The following is a 16,898-nucleotide window of genomic DNA, read 5'->3' as shown; positions in this document are numbered from 1 at the left end:
AATGATCATCACAGTTCCTCGGTTTAGAGAGCTGGGCGTAGAGACTGGCAGTTGGCCCGCGCCCTCGTTAAAATGCACTTCATGAACCGTAGACCTTAACCAAACAGAACCTGTTCGCTGAATCCCAACGATGGCAGCGGGTCCTCTGGGGACACTAGAGGCGCGTTATAATGAACAAAAACTCCGGCTCCCCACAGATCTGTTATGGAGCACACGCTCTGCAGCCATGTAACTGCCACCTTCTCCTTTAGAGAATCAAACTTTTGACACTGTTCTAAGGTACAATCACTGTTCCAGTTAATCTCAGACTTTAGGATTTTGGGTTTTATTCCACGAGGTGCTTCTGCCTCTTTGATTCCAAGTGATCCGATCTGTACAAAGTGATCCAAGCTGCAAAACAGTTTACTCATGAGAACGCGCCCTGAAGGAATCTTCACAGCATCTTCAGTGAGAGCTGTGATTGGGTGGTATATGTTTATTTCTTCTGGATTATGCTCTATTATAAATGCTATCTGTGTTAATAGAGATGGTTCTGACCTCTTGTCCTGCTTGTTCCATGTTTTCAGATGTGTATCACGTCACATTCATATGGCCTGACAGCCCCGAAGTCACTCAGCGTCTGGAGAAGCCACAGGGCCCGATGACCAAAGACCACATCGCCCAGAAGCTGCGGGCCTATCACAAACAGGCGTGCGGTCTACAGACCACCTATCACAGCCGCCTGAGGGTCATCGATGCTGACCAGCCTCATGTAGACGTGTTTGCCCAAGGTGATCGCTGGCGTTTCCACTGCACTGTCCAGCTGACTGTCTGTCAGAGCATTTTGCTGGTTTACACAGAGTCGCTGAGTTTAGAAAACATACAGTAGGAACATCTGCTATACTCAAATCTTGCTGTAATAAAGTAAAAATGAATAGGGCCAATTATCGTGGCACCAGTGCTGGCAGCACGGCCGAACGGTGCTGCCTTTCTCTCATTAGCGTTATTTGAAGTGCAGTATCTCGGCAGCTCCCCCCCCTTCAGCCTTGCTGTGCTGACCCCGGTTCTGGTCGGAGGCCACGCGGCCACCGCTCCGCTCAGAGCCCGTGATTGGCCAAGCTGTCAGGCCGGCAGCCCGTCGGGGGACCTCGCCTCGGGCAGTGCTGCGGGCACACGCCGTCCCTGGAGCCCCCGGGCGCCACGTGCAGGCCAGCCCAGCTAAACCTGTCTCAAGATTACACCGCTCAACTTGACAAAATAATTCTGTCACTTTCTCCCGCCTTTTGTCGTGGGATAAGGAGAGCACAGGCTGTTGAATATTTTAACTCTTCTTTGCATATTTGACTGTAAAGAGAGGCGGGGGTTGTTTTTCGAGGAGGGGTGGAGGTTCATGTTGGGTTTTGTTAGTTATGGTCAGATAAGTTTGTTATTTTAAGATTAGTTATTTCGTAATTCGGTATCCTCAGAGCTGGTTCTGGCCTTTTTTTCCAAATGGGCCTACGCCTTTTTACCTTTTTTAACTTTCCTCTCTCCTTGGGGAGACGTGCGTTTTGTCGGAGAGTCGCGCGCGGTGCGGGGTGTGCTGCGCGGTCTCGCGCGCGCGGTGCGTGGCGCACGACGTTAGCGCGTACCGCATCCACAGCGCCCCGTGTGAGCGTCAGGAGAGCAACTCTCCACCTTCCCGTAATAGTTCGCAGATTTCAGCTTGATTTTTAAACGCGAGCTTTGGGACACGGAGCGGTGGCGACTCTATATTTAATCACACCCAGCTCGCTAGACCGCGTTAAACGGAGGGATAAAACAAATATCTGGAATCTTTCTTAGCTGTAAAACATTTATGACTTCAGACTGAGCAATAAACCGCAATAAAGCCGTCATCTTAAATATTGATTATTGCTAATTCTGCATGCGGTTTGATTGCGACATCAGCGCCTCCATAACCTCGCCTTTTAGCGCATTACCATGTTTTGCATATTAACCATTTATCACCGTTGTTGTAGAGCAATTAGGGGTCTAAAGTGTTGGATGAGCGAGACTCATTAGTTATAATTAGGCTGTTGTTAATGATCACACATTAGAGAGAAGTCCTGGCGCACGAGAGCAGCATTGTTACGGCTGCAGTGCAGCAAACAGATGTTGGCGCGCGCCACGCAGAACACAAACGCCCCCGCGCACGTGAGAGGAAGCCCGCGATGATTTATTAATCCAGCTGCCTCGTATTCACATTAGACGCGATCGCTGTTTATCATGCGAGCGGCTGGCCTTTAAACGGACGCTCTCACTGCCCCTACATAAGTGCGGTATTATCCAGCTCCATTAAACATTTAGGGGAGATTTCTGTTCTTATTGCAATACAGGACATTTAAGTCCAATGTGCAGAATAGCCTACAGTTGGGTAAGGCTATTCGAGGCCAAGTTTTAATAGAGTTTTTCTGTTTGTTTTGTTTTTATTTCTTTTTCACTCTTTTGTTCTAATCTTTGTATACTTACAAAGGAATGTAGTGTTCATATGAAGTCTTGAAGCATGCGTGTTTTAATTACTGGAAGTATAGAGAGCATTGGGAAATACATTAATTACACGTGTAAGCTGTATCATTAGGACAGTGGCACTGACATATTAACTGCGGTTCAGTTAAACGGCATTAACAGTTCATTATTGATTAGTTCCTTTTCTTACATGGCACTGTTGTTTGTCATTTCTGAGAAACGTAGTGCGTGTCCCAGATCAATGCCACCATGTGCACATTAACAAAAACAACAACGAAAAAATCACAGCAACAGCTGCGCAAGAGTTCAGCCTCGCGTGACGTAGGGCCTCTGGTTACCCCCCCCCCCCCCCGTCTCTGTCCTGCAGCGCGGGACTACGTCCTGACCAGGTCCCGCTCCGACGCACCTCACACACCCAGGATCGTCCTGCTGGGACCACCGGGGTGCGGGAAGAGTCTGCAGGCCCGCCTGCTTGCTCACAAATACAGCGTAGTCGACGGTGAGTCACTGTACCACTTTACAGGCCTCTCGGAAATCTCTCTATATTTACTCGAAAACACAGTTCCTTTGTTGCGAATGGAAACTGGAATTAAAACCTCTGGATATCTGGGGTGATCCTCGGGTCAGCTCCTGTGTTTCCGCGGCTGTCCCTCTGTGTCTTCCTTCCAGCCGTGTGTGTTGACACGCTAACTTTCATCACGCGTCCTCTCTGTGGCTGGAAGCACAAGACCTGTCCTCTCCTCCTCTGTCCTCTCCTCCTCTGTCTTGAGACCGTCTTAAAGGTCGCGCTGAACATTGTGCATTCTGTTTATTTAAAATTTAAAACTTTCTCTGTTCCTGTCATTCTCTCCCTCTCTCCCTGTCTGTTGCTCTTGTTTTCTTTTTCTTTCTGTTTTTACTTTTGTTTTCTCTCTCTCTCTCTCTCTCTCTCTCTCTCTCTCTCTCTCTCTCTCTCTCTCTCTCTCTCTCTCTCTCTCTCTCCCTCCGTCTCCTCTCTGTGTCTTCTGTAGTTTGTTGTGGTGAGCTTTTGAAGGCAGTGGCAGCAGATGACAGCAGTATGGGAGAGCTCATTAAACCCTTCCTGGAGTCAGGACGCCAAGGTAAACTTCCTCACCTGCACACACACACACACACACACACACACACACACGCTGTCGAGCAGGTCATGCTCCAAGATGAGCTGAAGCTTCAGTGCATGTGGCCTATTTAGAGTCTGCTGCCTCTGTTAGAATCTTCTGGCTTTGGCCAAATAATTAGACCACCCCCGTCACGCCTGGTGTAGCCAACCAATATATCGTGGTGTTTGCATACAGTGAATGCAGCGTTATGATTATATTGGTATCTTAAAAATAATCTCACATAATAAGATTAAGATCAAGGGTAAAAACCCCTCGACATTGTTGTCATTGTACAGCTATCAGAGGATCAGTGGAGGCGATCACTATCTAAAAAGTCTAAAAACGGTCAGTATCTAATAACTCATATTTTTATCGCAAAGATTCATGCTGTTGCTCTGGCCTTAGCTGCCAGAGCTCGAGAGTACATTGTAAATTGTAAAGTACATTGAGTAAATTGCATAAGCAATAAGCCGTAATACACGCAGCCGCATTATTGATAATCAGGCCTCCTGTTAATCATTCGGGTCTTTGTTTCAGTGCATCTCATGTCCTGCAGGCCCACCAAAGCTCTTCCGAAGCCCCGAGGGGAAAGTAATTCAGCAAGACAGGGTGTAAAACTGCCAGGGTGTCCTGGCTGAGCCGGGCCGTGATGGCAGTGGGCCCAGGATCTGACCCTGCCTCACCAGGGCCCGTGCCTGCCAATCACCGCCGCTCGCTGTCTAAACTTGCCTTGAGCAAGATGTGATTAATTTAATAAACATCCCCGGAGAATTGACGGGCTATAAAAGTGTGCGTGTGTGTGTGTGTGTGTGTGTGTGTGTGTGTGTGTGTGTGTGTGTGTGTGTGTGTGTGTGTGCGTGTTGAATGAGCCTGATGGGGGGGGGGACGTGGCATGGCGGGGGTGGGAACTCGCTCTGCACCGGCTACGGGCACCTCTGTCCCGCTCGTCTTCCGCAGAGATCCAAGACATTTCTGGGTGTGAGGAACGCAGGAGTGGCTCACACTTAACAAGCCGAGCTTGTCTGTTTCGACAGATTAGACGAGGCTCTCGCAGATTAGCTGATCGAAGTCAGCAATGAGTTGTGAAAGCGTATGAGCTATCAGTTAAGTGTGACAAGAGTGGAAAGGTAAAGAGTATGAAAAGGAGGATCAAAAGGAGTTTGAGAATTCAGGATCAATGCCCATCGATCAGTCTCTGGTGTATTCTCAGGCTAGTAGTGTGTTGCATATGGCTAACAGCTTGATTTGAGAGGAGCTACACTTCTCCCTTTGACCTGCATCAAAGACTCGTTTTATCTCTTTATCTCTGTACTGCAGTAAAGATAAAAGCCATTATGGTTTTGAGAGATGTTATCCTTCATAATATAGTTGAAGTCCATAGGGTTGCTATCAACCACTCATCTCTTGTGCACACACACACACACACACACACACACACACACACACGATCTGGGGAAGTGAAAGGGTCTGAATGTCAGACCCCAATGGTGCATGCTGACTGCATCCTAAACCACAGTGGTGGTGGATGTATTCATGAATTCCATAAATCTGTGTTTGCATGTTTGTCAGGAAAGAGAAGAATGCATAAGAAATGCAATGTAAATGTTGTATTAGCTGGCACTCCCACGTCTTGTCAACCTGTGCTGTTTTGTCCTGGGAGAGAACTTTCGCTTTTGGGTTGTGTCTGAAAACTGACTTTAGCTTGATCTCTCTCTCTCTCTCTCTCTCTCTCTCTCTCTCTCTCTCTCTCTCTCTCTCTCTCTCTCTCTCCCTCTCCCTCTCCGTCTCTGTCTCTCTCTGTCCTGTCTCTTTTGTCCTGTCTCTTTCTCCCTCCGTCTCTCCCTGATTCCACCCCGGCGCTGTGACAGTGAAGGTTTCAGGCAGAGAAGCTCGCCTAAATAATTTAGGAGTTGATTAATAGGCTGGCAGGGGTATAATTAGGCGATGTAGAGACGGTGGCTAGTGGAACCAGTACAGTGCTTCTGGGATTTAGGGAGCAGGATTATTAAGGAAATGAAAAAAATACAGTCTTACGAGAAGAGGAGGAGGAGCAGGGAGAGAGGAGAGAGAGGAGCGTCCTCTCCAGGATGCCTGCTGTTTGAAGCCAGTCTGGGGAGTGAGAGACATGAGGCTGTGAGTGTTTGATGTGGAAATTGGACAGTTTGAAACCGTCGACTTTAATTTTTCAACATCCGCGGGGACCCCCCTGGGTGCCGGCTCGCGTTCCTGAAAGAATGGCGTTCTATTTTTCCTTTCACCCCATTATTTGTTTGCTCGTCGCCTTCGGGTTTTTTTGTCACTGTTCCTGCGTGCCGCCCCTCGTCCTGCGAGCTCTTCCCCGCATGTTAAGCGTCTTCATCCTGGCTTTATATCAGCATCAGCCCCCTTAAACAATTCACTTATGTTGCCTGTCAGGCTGCTGCACACACCGTTTGTGCTCACACAGAAGCCTGTGGAACAGCTTCAAAAGGGAGAAATGTATATGCATGAATTTAAATGACAATATGCCTGCTGGCTGTTCAGTTGATCTCATATCTGAATAAAAGCCCTTGCGATTGTACAGGTACACCCACATGTCCTTGATAACAGGTTGATAATAAACGGCACTTTCTTTAATGTATTTTCATGGTGGGCTCTTTGGCGGTTATACGTTTGTTTTAAAGAGCTTGTAACCTTCCCAACATCTAGACGGTCAGCCGATGGTCAGCCGTTGTGCTGCAAAAGAAGAAATTTAATTCAGGTTTGCTTTCCTCCATGAATACCTGAACCTGTATCTCTTTTTTTTTGTTTTTTGTTTTGTTCTGGTCCAAATGTTCCTGGACGGTAAAGAGGTGATTGCTTTCTTTTATCTACTGACCGTTTCATCCAGCAGTTCTTTTTGTACTTTGGGTAACTGTCAAAGAAGTAAACAGATTCATAGGGAATCTCAGCAGCGTGTTTAGATCTTTAACCTTCTGACCTGCTGCAGCTCACGCAGAGATGCTGTAAATACTGTAAAACTAAAAGCAGATATGCCTGCACTGTTGTTTTGTACAGTCATTCAGAGGACACAAATTGATGGGTTTGCACTTGAAACTACAGAGAAAACACATCTGTGATTCTAGAAGTTTGGCTTAATAATGCTTTCACTCATCTTTTGCATCGTTCTTTATGTTATCAATGCCTGGGAAGATATAAATAAAGCGTAATGACAAATCTTTCTCCTCTCTTTAACGATGTGCTGTTTCTACTGGATGGCCCCAGTGCCAGACCTCATGGTGCGGCAGATCCTGACCGAGAGGCTGAGCAGGCTGGACTGTACCACGCGTGGTTGGGTCCTGCACGGTTTCCCCCGCAACGTGGACCAGGCCGCCGAGCTCCAGGAAGCAGGGTTCGGCCCCAGCAGGTACACTCTCTGGCTGCAGCTGCGTGGCCGTGAGCTCTGGGAAGTTCTGACGCGGCCTGCCGCCCGGCACGTACTGACACGGCACCAGGTGTTTGTGTCTGGGACGAGCGTGTCTGTGGAAACTCCTTTGCTTTCTTCCGCAGCATGAGTCCCCGTCCCAGGTTGTCTGGGTTCAGATTCTTTTTTAAGAATTTTAACATTTTGACAGTGAACAGTAAAGTGGTAAAAAAAAAAAAAAAAACCCAGAGGCAACCGCGATCCAGAACAAACGTGGGATCTGCTTGGTGAGGCTTCTCAGGTCATTACCTGTGATTTGTGCATATTCAATTATCCCAAACAGTGAGTGTGGCAGCGTCTCACATCTCTAACTCAGATTACACGGGCTCAGCTCTCCGAGGGTATCCAGTGGCAGTCCTGTGGCCTGTGCTCTGTGTGTGTGTGCCCGCTGTGCTCTGTGTGTGTGCCCGCTGTGCTCTGTGTGTGTGTCCTCTGTGCTCTGTGTGTGTCCCCGCTGTGCTCTGTGTGTGTGTCCTCGGTGCTCTGTGTGTGTCCCCGCTGTGCTCTGTGTGTGTCCCCGCTGTGCTCTGTGTGTGTGTCCTCTGTGCTCTGTGTGTGTGCCCGCTGTGCTCTGTGTGTGTGTCCTCTGTGCTCTGTGTGTGTACGCTGTGCTCTGTATGTGTACGCTGTGGTCTGTGTGTGTGTCCTCTGTGCTCTGTGTGTGCCCGCTGTGTGTGTGTGTCCTCTGTGGTCTGTGTGTGTGTCCCCGCTGTGCTTTGTGTGTGTCCCCCGCTGTGCTCTGTGTGTGTGTCCCCCGCTGTGCTCTGTGTGTGTGTCCCCCGCTGTGCTCTGTGTGTGTGTCCCCCGCTGTGCTCTGTGTGTGTCCCCCGCTGTGGTCTGTGTGTGTCCCCGGCTGTGCTCTGTGTGTGTGTGTGTGTGTGTCCCACTGTGCTCTATGTGTGTCCCCGGCTGTGGTCTGTGTGTCCCCCCCCGCTGTGCTCTGTGTGTCCACTGTGCTGTGTGTGTGTGTGTGTGTGTGTCCCCACTGTGCTCTGTGTGTGTGTGTGTGTGTGTGTGTGTCCGCTGTGGTCCCACGCTGATCTTCGGTCACCGGTGATGACTCTCGTCCCAGAATGCACTTCTCCCTTGACCAGGCACTGGGACCCAGACACCAACATTTGCCATATGTGTAAAGGAATAAGTGTGTGTGGGCATTCAGGCATCACATGATCCATGTAAACCCCGCCCACTTCAGAGGGAGGGCCGAAGCACATGGTGAACTCGTTTGGGTAACGTCACTCACTTTGTTCCATCTAAACCCTGCATGAATTAGTCACAACACTCCCGTGTATCTGTATCTCACCCCTCTGATCTCCTGTCACTCCCACCAGAACGCCATGGCTGTCTGCGCTCCAGTGTTCACAGTCAATTATCAGGCGCTCACTGCTTACTTCTTCATTGTGTCTCGGTGTATCTCCACACAGGCTGTGGAGATGTTAGCCTGGCCCTGCCATTTGGGCTAATGGCAAGAGACCTCATTTACATAGCATTAGCGTAATTGATTTGCGGGGCCGGCGGTTAGGCCCTGAAACAATGGAGAGATAACGTTACTGAAGTGTTGATGATGGCCTGAAGGGGGCGCTCTGTCTGACAGCTTTATTAATTAACATCTATCCGGTTACTCGGGCTTTAGAGCAAATGAATAAGTCAGTCAAATATGTGGCGCCTTGCCAAGCGGTAGGCCACCAGCGGGTGGAGAAGAGGGGGGTACGGGGGTAGGGGCTAGAGGGTGGAGATGGTGGAGATGGCGTAGCCTCCAGGTTGGAGGGGTCTCTTTACCCATCTCCTGAGAGGGCTCCAGTGACCGGGCTCATCAGTCAATGCCTGTGTCAAACGTCAGGCAAGTGTTCAGATCACACGGCTTGACCACTGGAACCGAAGATGTTCGGCTTCTGTGACGCTCTGACCAGGTGGTTCTGTTCGCAGTGGCAACATGAACACCAAGGCCCTGCTGTCAAACATTATAAAAGCAATTTCCCCTAGATCCGACGTCCTGACGTTTTAGAGTGCCGTCGCAGTGCCATGACAGTGACTTCCCATACCTTCTTATTAACGTGTGTACGGTACAGTAAATCTACCTTCTCCTAAAGCAGTATGAGTGATCCACTGATGGTCACTGTGTCTGCACGTCTGTCGTAAACTACAGCGGCTTTGACACAAGATTCCCTTTTGTCATGTAAAAGAAGTCACCTGATCCTGGAAAAAGGACAACAGAGCAAAAAGAGGAACGAGACCCTTACAGATAATCTTCCCCAATCAGATGATTAAGGATGTTCTCACTCTGGTTTCCTCTTTAGCATAAATGTCTGATCGTCTTTCAAAAGCCGATCAATCTATGGCAGCCTTGTCCATGTGTCTTCCTGTCCTGGAGACGCTTTCCTGGGGAGAATCTCCTGACAGTGTTACATTCAGTGGACAGTCTAGATTGTTCCAAGATCAGAGGTTATCTGTGACGGGCAAAATGCACTGGTAATAAATCAGAATTGTCGGCTGCCAGAGACGATGTCACTCAGGAAGATGGATCAGGGTCTCTGGCTGCTGCGTCTGGGAGCTGGTTCCTTGGTGCTTACGTTCACCACCTGTAGGACCTGGTGTAGGACCAGGGGACCAGGTGTAGGATCTGATGTAGGACCTGGTGTAGGACCAGGTGACCAGGTGTAGGACCTGATGTAGGACCTGGTGAAGGACCAGGTGTAGGACCAGGTGTAGGACCAGGTGTAGGACCAAGTGTAGAACCAGGTGACCAGGTGTAGGACCTGATGTAGGACCTGGTGTAGGACCAGGTGACCAGGTGTAGGACCTGATGTAGGACCTGGTGTAGGACCTGGTGAAGGACCAGGTGTAGGACCAGGTGTAGGACCTGGTGTAGGACCTGGTGTAGGACCTGGTGTAGGACCAGGTGTAGGACCTGGTGTAGGACCTGGTGTAGGACCTGGTGTAGGACCAGGTGTAGGACCTGGTGAAGGACCAGGTGTAGGACCAGGTGTAGGACCAGGTGTAGGACCTGGTGTAGGACCTGGTGTAGGACCAGGTGTAGGACCAGGTGTAGGACCAGGTGGAGAACACGTGTGTGTCCCACGATGAAGGAAGGACACACGGGAGACATGAAACGTGTCATGTTCAGGGTGCTCACGTGAAGCTGAATGCAGACTGACGGAGAATATCACCCTCCCTGAAGGAAAGAGGGTGTTGCATGGGCGAGCTGCCGCTCCAGTGGGGGGTCGTGGTGGGGTCACGGTGGGGTCGTGTTCATCACCTGTAGGACCTGGGCTTGAGACCAATGTGTGCTTCCTGCCTTCAGCCCTCATCACACTGACCATGACCCAAACACAAAGACCCTCACCTGCCGGCTGGCGTTGGCGTGCGTTGGTCCCGACCCTCCTGCCGGTCTTTAACTACACTCCAGTTTGGCCAGTCAGTCGCCTCTTACAGCCCTGACACGCTCACAAACAATCAGAGTCTTTGGGCGTCCTGAAATATGCATGGCTATCCGTGACAGGCAGATAAAACAGAGCAATTAGCCACGTAATCCTAGAGAGCATGGGCCAGTCGCCTGTTCTCATGTCCTCCCCCCCCCCCCTCTCTCTCTCTCTCTCTCCATCTCACTCTAACTGTGCCTCCCTCCCTCTATGCAGCGATCCTCTCTTGCTCTCTATTAGTTAAATGTATTTCATGTGTCTGCTCCCCATCAAATCAAGCAACACTTCCTCTAATTGGCTTATGAATTATACAGCAGGGGCCGCATTATAATTTAATCAGTGGTAAACATTGCCGGGGCCGCCTGTAAAGAATCCACCCCTCATTAATTTCTTAATTTGAGGAGATGGAAAAGCAGGAGACGGAGGCAAGAGATGGAGGCAGGGGGAAACCAGGACGGAGCCGGACAGACCCGTCTACGTCACCTCCGCCCACGGAGGATGCTTAAGACTAAAAGGGTCAAAGAGACCCAGCCCCTTAATGGAGATATTCTCACAAGATTATTTTGCAACCCTGCTAGACAAAAGCACAGCGGGACGTTTGTCGTGTACCAGCGGACTGACGCACATGTTAGCTGCTCTGCTTCAGTCACTCGTTGTGTTTGTTAACGTCAGGCTGCCATGTAAGCAACCCCCACTGTGAAACTGCCCCCTCTCCTCCCCAACACCTCCAACATGGGGGGGGGGGGGGGGGGGGGGTGTGTGTGTGAAAGTTACCCACGCTTCAGCTTACCCCCCTCACACATCTCTCCCATTCTCTTTTCTTTCCTGCCTTCATGAATATTTCACGAGCAAGCATTAATATTAATTCTAATAGCTTTGCAGAATAGTTATTATTTCTTTTTTAAAGACAAATATTCATTAAAAATTGAGCGATGCCTTTTCCTGAAGGGATTGCGTCCTCACACGCAGATGAGTTTCGGGGCATCAGGATGGGGTCAAATGCGAGGACAGCGGTCAGCTCGTGCTCTGTGTGGTTCAAGGGTTCCTCTGACCACTCCAGAGGGCTCGCTTCTTCACAGCCTCCATCAGAGGCAACAGGACAAAGGCATTTTAAATATTTCATCAAAAGCAGATCTTGCGCCTCTCTCTCTCTCTCTCTCTCTCTCACTCACTCTTTCTAGAGAGGATGATCCCTCTCACTGCCCATTTCTGCTGATCTTGTTCACGGCTCAAGCGGTCCAAACACACACACACCCCCCCCCCCCCCCCCCCCCCCCCCCCCCCCCCCCCCCACTACAGGCTGGCTGGCTGTTAAAATTGCATGACATTGTGGATGTAGCTGAAAGGTCCTGCTTTTCTGGATGCCTGGGTTGTGACGGGTTCAGTTGGAGCGGAGCGGAGCTGGCCAGCTGACTGGTGCGCTCCCTCCTCACCATGCCATCAGGACCACTTTGTGTCTGGACGCTGTCCGGCTGGAGACACCCCCCCCCCCCCCCCCCGACGTCTCAGCTGTCCCATGTTTTTAGTATATGCCCACATCATGGATGCATCATTAATATTCTTCTCCTAATGCATGAAGCACTTTGCAAATGGTGGCAATAATGTGTGAATTTGATGGTTTTTGTATGACCTGCCTTGGGTAGTAGCATAAAGCATTGTGTCTCTGTTTAGATATTATGGGCTGTGTGAACCCTGACAGATCGCATTCTAGACAAATAATGCTCAGATTGCCACGTTTCAAATAGAAGATATCTGATGACGACTCTCCTTCCTCCCAGGGTCTTTTTTCTCGAGATGTCCGATGACGTTGGTATTGCACGTCTAGCCCTCAGGTCTGTGGATCCAGCTACTGGAGAGAGGTGTGTGTGGCGTGTCTCCTCAACCCCCTCACACTCTAGAACCACAGAACCATAGACACGTGTCCCCTCAACCCCCTCATGCTCTAGAACCACAGAACCACAGACACGGGTCCCCTCAACCCCCTCACGCTCTAGAACCACAGACAATAGACACGTGTCCCCTCAACCCCCTCATGCTCTAGAACCACAGACACGTGTCCCCTCAACCCCCTCACGCTCTAGAACCACAGAACAATAGACACGTGTCCCCTCAACCCCCTCATGCTCTAGAACCACAGACACGTGTCCCCTCAACCCCCTCACGCTCTAGAACCACAGACACATGTCCCCTCAACCCCCTCACACTCTAGAACCACAGACACATGTCCCCTCAACCCCCTCACGCTCTAGAACCACAGAACCACAGACACGGGTCCCCTCAACCCCCTCACGCTCTAGAACCACAGACACGTGTCCCCTCAACCCCCTCACTCTAGAACCACAGACACGTGTCCCCTCAACCCCCTCACTCTAGAACCACAGACACATGTCCCCTCAACCCCCTCACGCTCTAGAACCACAGAACCACAGACACATGTCCCCTCAACCCCCTCACGCTCTAGAACCACAGAACCACAGACACGGGTCCCCTCAACCCCCTCACACTCTAGAACCACAGACACGTGTCCCCTCAACCCCCTCACACTCTAGAACCACAGACACGTGTCCCCCTCAACCCCCTCACTCTAGAACCACAGACACGTGTCCCCTCAACCCCCTCACGCTCTAGAACCACCAGAACCACAGACACGGGTCCCCTCAACCCCCTCACGCTCTAGAACCACAGAACCACAGACACGGGTCCCCTCAACCCGCTCACACTCTAGAACCACAGAACCACAGACACGTGTCCCCTCAACCCCCTCACGCTCTAGAACCACAGACATGTGTCCACTCAACCCCCTCACGCTCTAGAACCACAGAACCACAGACACGGGTCCCCTCAACCCCCTCACTCTAGAACCACAGACACGTGTCCCCTCAACCCCCTCACGCTCTAGAACCACAGAACCACAGACACGGGTCCCCTCAACCCCCTCACTCTAGAACCACAGACACGTGTCCCCTCAACCCCCTCACTCTAGAACCACAGACACATGTCCCCTCAACCCCCTCACACTCTAGAACCACAGAACCACAGACACATGTCCCCTCAACCCCCTCACGCTCTAGAACCACAGAACCACAGACACGGGTCCCCTCAACCCCCTCACGCTCTAGAACCACAGACACGTGTCCCCTCAACCCCCTCACTCTAGAACCACAGACACGTGTCCCCTCAACCCCCTCACTCTAGAACCACAGACACGTGTCCCCTCAACCCCCTCACGCTCTAGAACCACAGAACCACAGACACGGGTCCCCTCAACCCCCTCACTCTAGAACCACAGACACGTGTCCCCTCAACCCCCTCACGCTCTAGAACCACAGACATGTGTCCCCTCAACCCCCTCACGCTCTAGAACCACAGATACGTGTCCCCTCAACCCGCTCACACTCTAGAACCACAGAACCACAGACACGTGTCACTCCAGCTCTCTCTGCCCGACCCCTCCAGGTACCATTTACTGTTGAATCCGGCGCCCAATGAGGAGGTGCAGGCTCGCCTGTGGTATGACCCCCAGGACTCTGAAGAGGAGCTCCACAAGAGGATGAAGGACTACTGGGACCAGGTGGCCGGTCTGCAGACCTTCTACCCACAGGCAGTGCGGGTCAACGCAGACCAGGATCCCCACACTGTCTTCGAATGCCTGGAGAGCAGACTGGTGGGCCGTCTTCCCAAAGTCCTGCCTGACAGTCCATGATTGGTCCTGTATGTGATTGGCCCTGTATGTGATTGGACCTGCACATGATTGGTTCTGTATGTGATTGGTCCTGTACGTGATTGGGCCTGTATGTGATTGGACCTGCATGTGATTGGATCTGCACGTAATTGGTCCTGTATGTGATTGGTCCTGTATGTGATTGGTCCTGTATGTGATTGGGCCTGCATTTTTACACTATGTTTGGATCTTCTCTCCCATCTCTTAATAAATTGATAAACCAATTTATAATTAAAACATTTAAGCTACATGGAATTTGGTGTTTTGACTTTTATTCATGAGTCCTACTTGCATGAAGGTGTATAAAGGAATATATAAAGGTGCAAGTGCACTGCCCCATGCCTTTAATTCTTCCTCACAGGGACAATTACATGCCGTTGCCCTAAGTTAATATATACTGTATATTAAACCACCAGTCTCTCTCCTGTTCCTCTGGTCGGTAATCACCCCTGGCTTGTTGACCCCAGCTGATCACAAGGGAATACAGGGAACCTGCTAATTATACATGTGTTTAATTAATCTCGCAATAAAATGCAGCCCGGCCAGGCCCTTTGTTAGGGGTGGTATTAGTTGCGCTTCAGTAGCCGCTCTGATTATTAAGTCTCTTCTCTCACTCTCGTGCTCACTTTCCCTTTTGCGCACATCCTCACTCGTCTCTCCTCTCCATATGCAGAGGTCACTGGATTGGCTCCCGAAGGAGAGGAGAGAAGTTAAGTGCCCTGGTTAGAGAGACATGTTAACAGCCTGGAGTTCAAACTCCCCTCAGATACCATGACAGACAGACACCGACTTAATTATAGCCAATGAGGTCCCGAATATGCATCTGCTCTGAATGCATAAACATTTAAGGATGCGCAGATATATTCACTGAGTTAGTGGTGGATATGTGATGTTTTTAAATTTAGATGGGCATTATCTCTACCCGTCTACTCTCAAAAGAACCGTGTTTGTTAGCAGATATGTGGGCCTCCTTGATTTTCAGGGAACATGGTGGAGATTCTGATGAAATACGCCCCATAAGACCATACGCTGTAGTATGGATTTTCTAAAATTTCGTGTATCGTCCAAGTTGACCTTATTCACTCCTTTACAGAGCGGCAATAAAACGTATAAAACATCTGAGATTAGGCATTGCTGTTTCTGTTAGTGTTGAAGGATTTGAGTTTGTTCACGTAACCACAATGTTTCACTAACTAGTTTTTGTATTAATACACTGAAATGATCTTAAATGGTTTTAAACTACAATGGTATAAATGAACCTGAACACCTGAAATTGTGACCCAGAGGCAGCACTCCATGAACCATCTCAATCATCTCCAGATGGAATTGTTGTTCCACACATTTCTTATTAAAATGAAAAAATATATTCAATATTCCAGCAGTTGTCAGTAATATACCCCTATCTTATCAGTAATGAGTATTTGAAATTAATATCTGAAATTGACCATTTTAAAGTAAATTTCAGAATTCATAAGATCATAAGATACAGCATTATAGAAAATGTATTTTCAACATGCATTCAGCACATATGTTATTAGAAATATTTATTAGAAACCCCTTCGTAGTGTACAGTTAAATGCAGACACCATGCTCAGTTTGTCAGTTGTCCTCAAACTTGATTGGTTAGGAGCACAAGACCATTAGCAGGATAAGTTTGTGCAGCAGACTAACCCTAACCAGGGAAGAGGGTCGACACATGGGCACACACTGCTACGCCTGATCACCGAGTAAACCAGTGAACATTACTCAGATGGAAACAGCCTGCCACTCATATAATATTCAATAAGTAGTGATCACGTAGACAATTGTGAACACAGAGGAATATGTCCAACAACAGTACATGACAACAGATACAGTGTGTAATTGTACACCTGTAAATTGCACCTATAAGTGAACTTTAGATGAACCTAATGAAGTGGTCAGTAAACACAGCTACAAAGGAGATATTTTACATTACATTGGATGGGCAGTGTGTATGACCTGGCTTTAATCTTTGCAAATAAATATGGCTTTCGATTTCCAATAATCTAATATTCATGTACTTTAGGGTTAACATCTTATCTTGTTGATAATAATTAATTATTTGTACAAAACCACTGACCTTGGTAAATTATTACACTAAAAACCTATTTGGCAAAATGCTACAGAAGCAGTTTGTATTAGTATTTAGAGATATTGAAGTCCAATATATTTGTTATGAGCAAGAAAAAACGATGACACAACCTAGTGGTTAAGGGAGACGTTCATGAAGGCAAATTGTAAACAAAGTTGGTCTGACTGAAAAGACTACATTTAATTTAAGTTCAAGTGCTACTTGCCAGGCTTGTTTCAATGTCCTCTTTAAACTTAGTGGTTGAGCAGTGTTTTTACAATAGGACCAGGCATAATCACTGGGTCAGCTGTTCCCTCATCAAAAGGCTTTTCTTGCACAGACAGACTACTTTTATTTCACTCTTCTTAAATTTCACAAACTTTTTCAGTCACCAACAGGACTGTTTGGACCATTTTATTTTAACAGTCGATTTTACAGTATTTTAACAGATTTTTTTTAAATTATGCTTTTTAAGTAAATAAATTCTCTAAATGTCAATATTTCTTTTTTTTTAGAATTTTAGAAAAAACTAATATCTATAAGACGTAAAACCAGAGAAACAAAACAACCGTTTAATAAAATTAAACGAGTGTTGAGGCTTTTTTTTTCTCTCTCATTTTTCAGTAACCAAGCAGTTTTC

General features: G+C 48.7%; 1 protein-coding gene across 3 annotated transcripts in view; it reads left to right on the top strand.

Moving 5' to 3' along the window:
- The window catches only part of ak8 (adenylate kinase 8), a 45,785-nt gene extending 31,389 nt beyond the window's left edge, over nt 1-14,396 (top strand). For 2 of the 3 annotated variants that reach the window (XM_076998201.1, XM_076998199.1), the window contains exons 9-14: nt 567-770; nt 2,834-2,965; nt 3,477-3,566; nt 6,828-6,969; nt 12,224-12,304; nt 13,902-14,396. In XM_076998201.1, the coding sequence (XP_076854316.1) occupies nt 567-770; nt 2,834-2,965; nt 3,477-3,566; nt 6,828-6,969; nt 12,224-12,304; nt 13,902-14,148 (896 nt within the window). In that variant the 3' untranslated portion in view covers nt 14,149-14,396. The remainder of the gene's footprint in view (nt 1-566; nt 771-2,833; nt 2,966-3,476; nt 3,567-6,827; nt 6,970-12,223; nt 12,305-13,901) is intronic. The other variant, XM_076998200.1, reaches the window with a different exon arrangement.
- Nucleotides 14,397-16,898: the final 2,502 nt, after the last annotated feature.

This window comes from Brachyhypopomus gauderio, chromosome 3 (assembly GCF_052324685.1).
Source record: "Brachyhypopomus gauderio isolate BG-103 chromosome 3, BGAUD_0.2, whole genome shotgun sequence".
NCBI classification, from domain to species: Eukaryota; Metazoa; Chordata; class Actinopteri; order Gymnotiformes; family Hypopomidae; genus Brachyhypopomus; species Brachyhypopomus gauderio.
The sequence above is the reverse complement of the archived record's forward strand: the minus strand, read 5'-3'. Positions and strand labels throughout refer to the sequence as shown.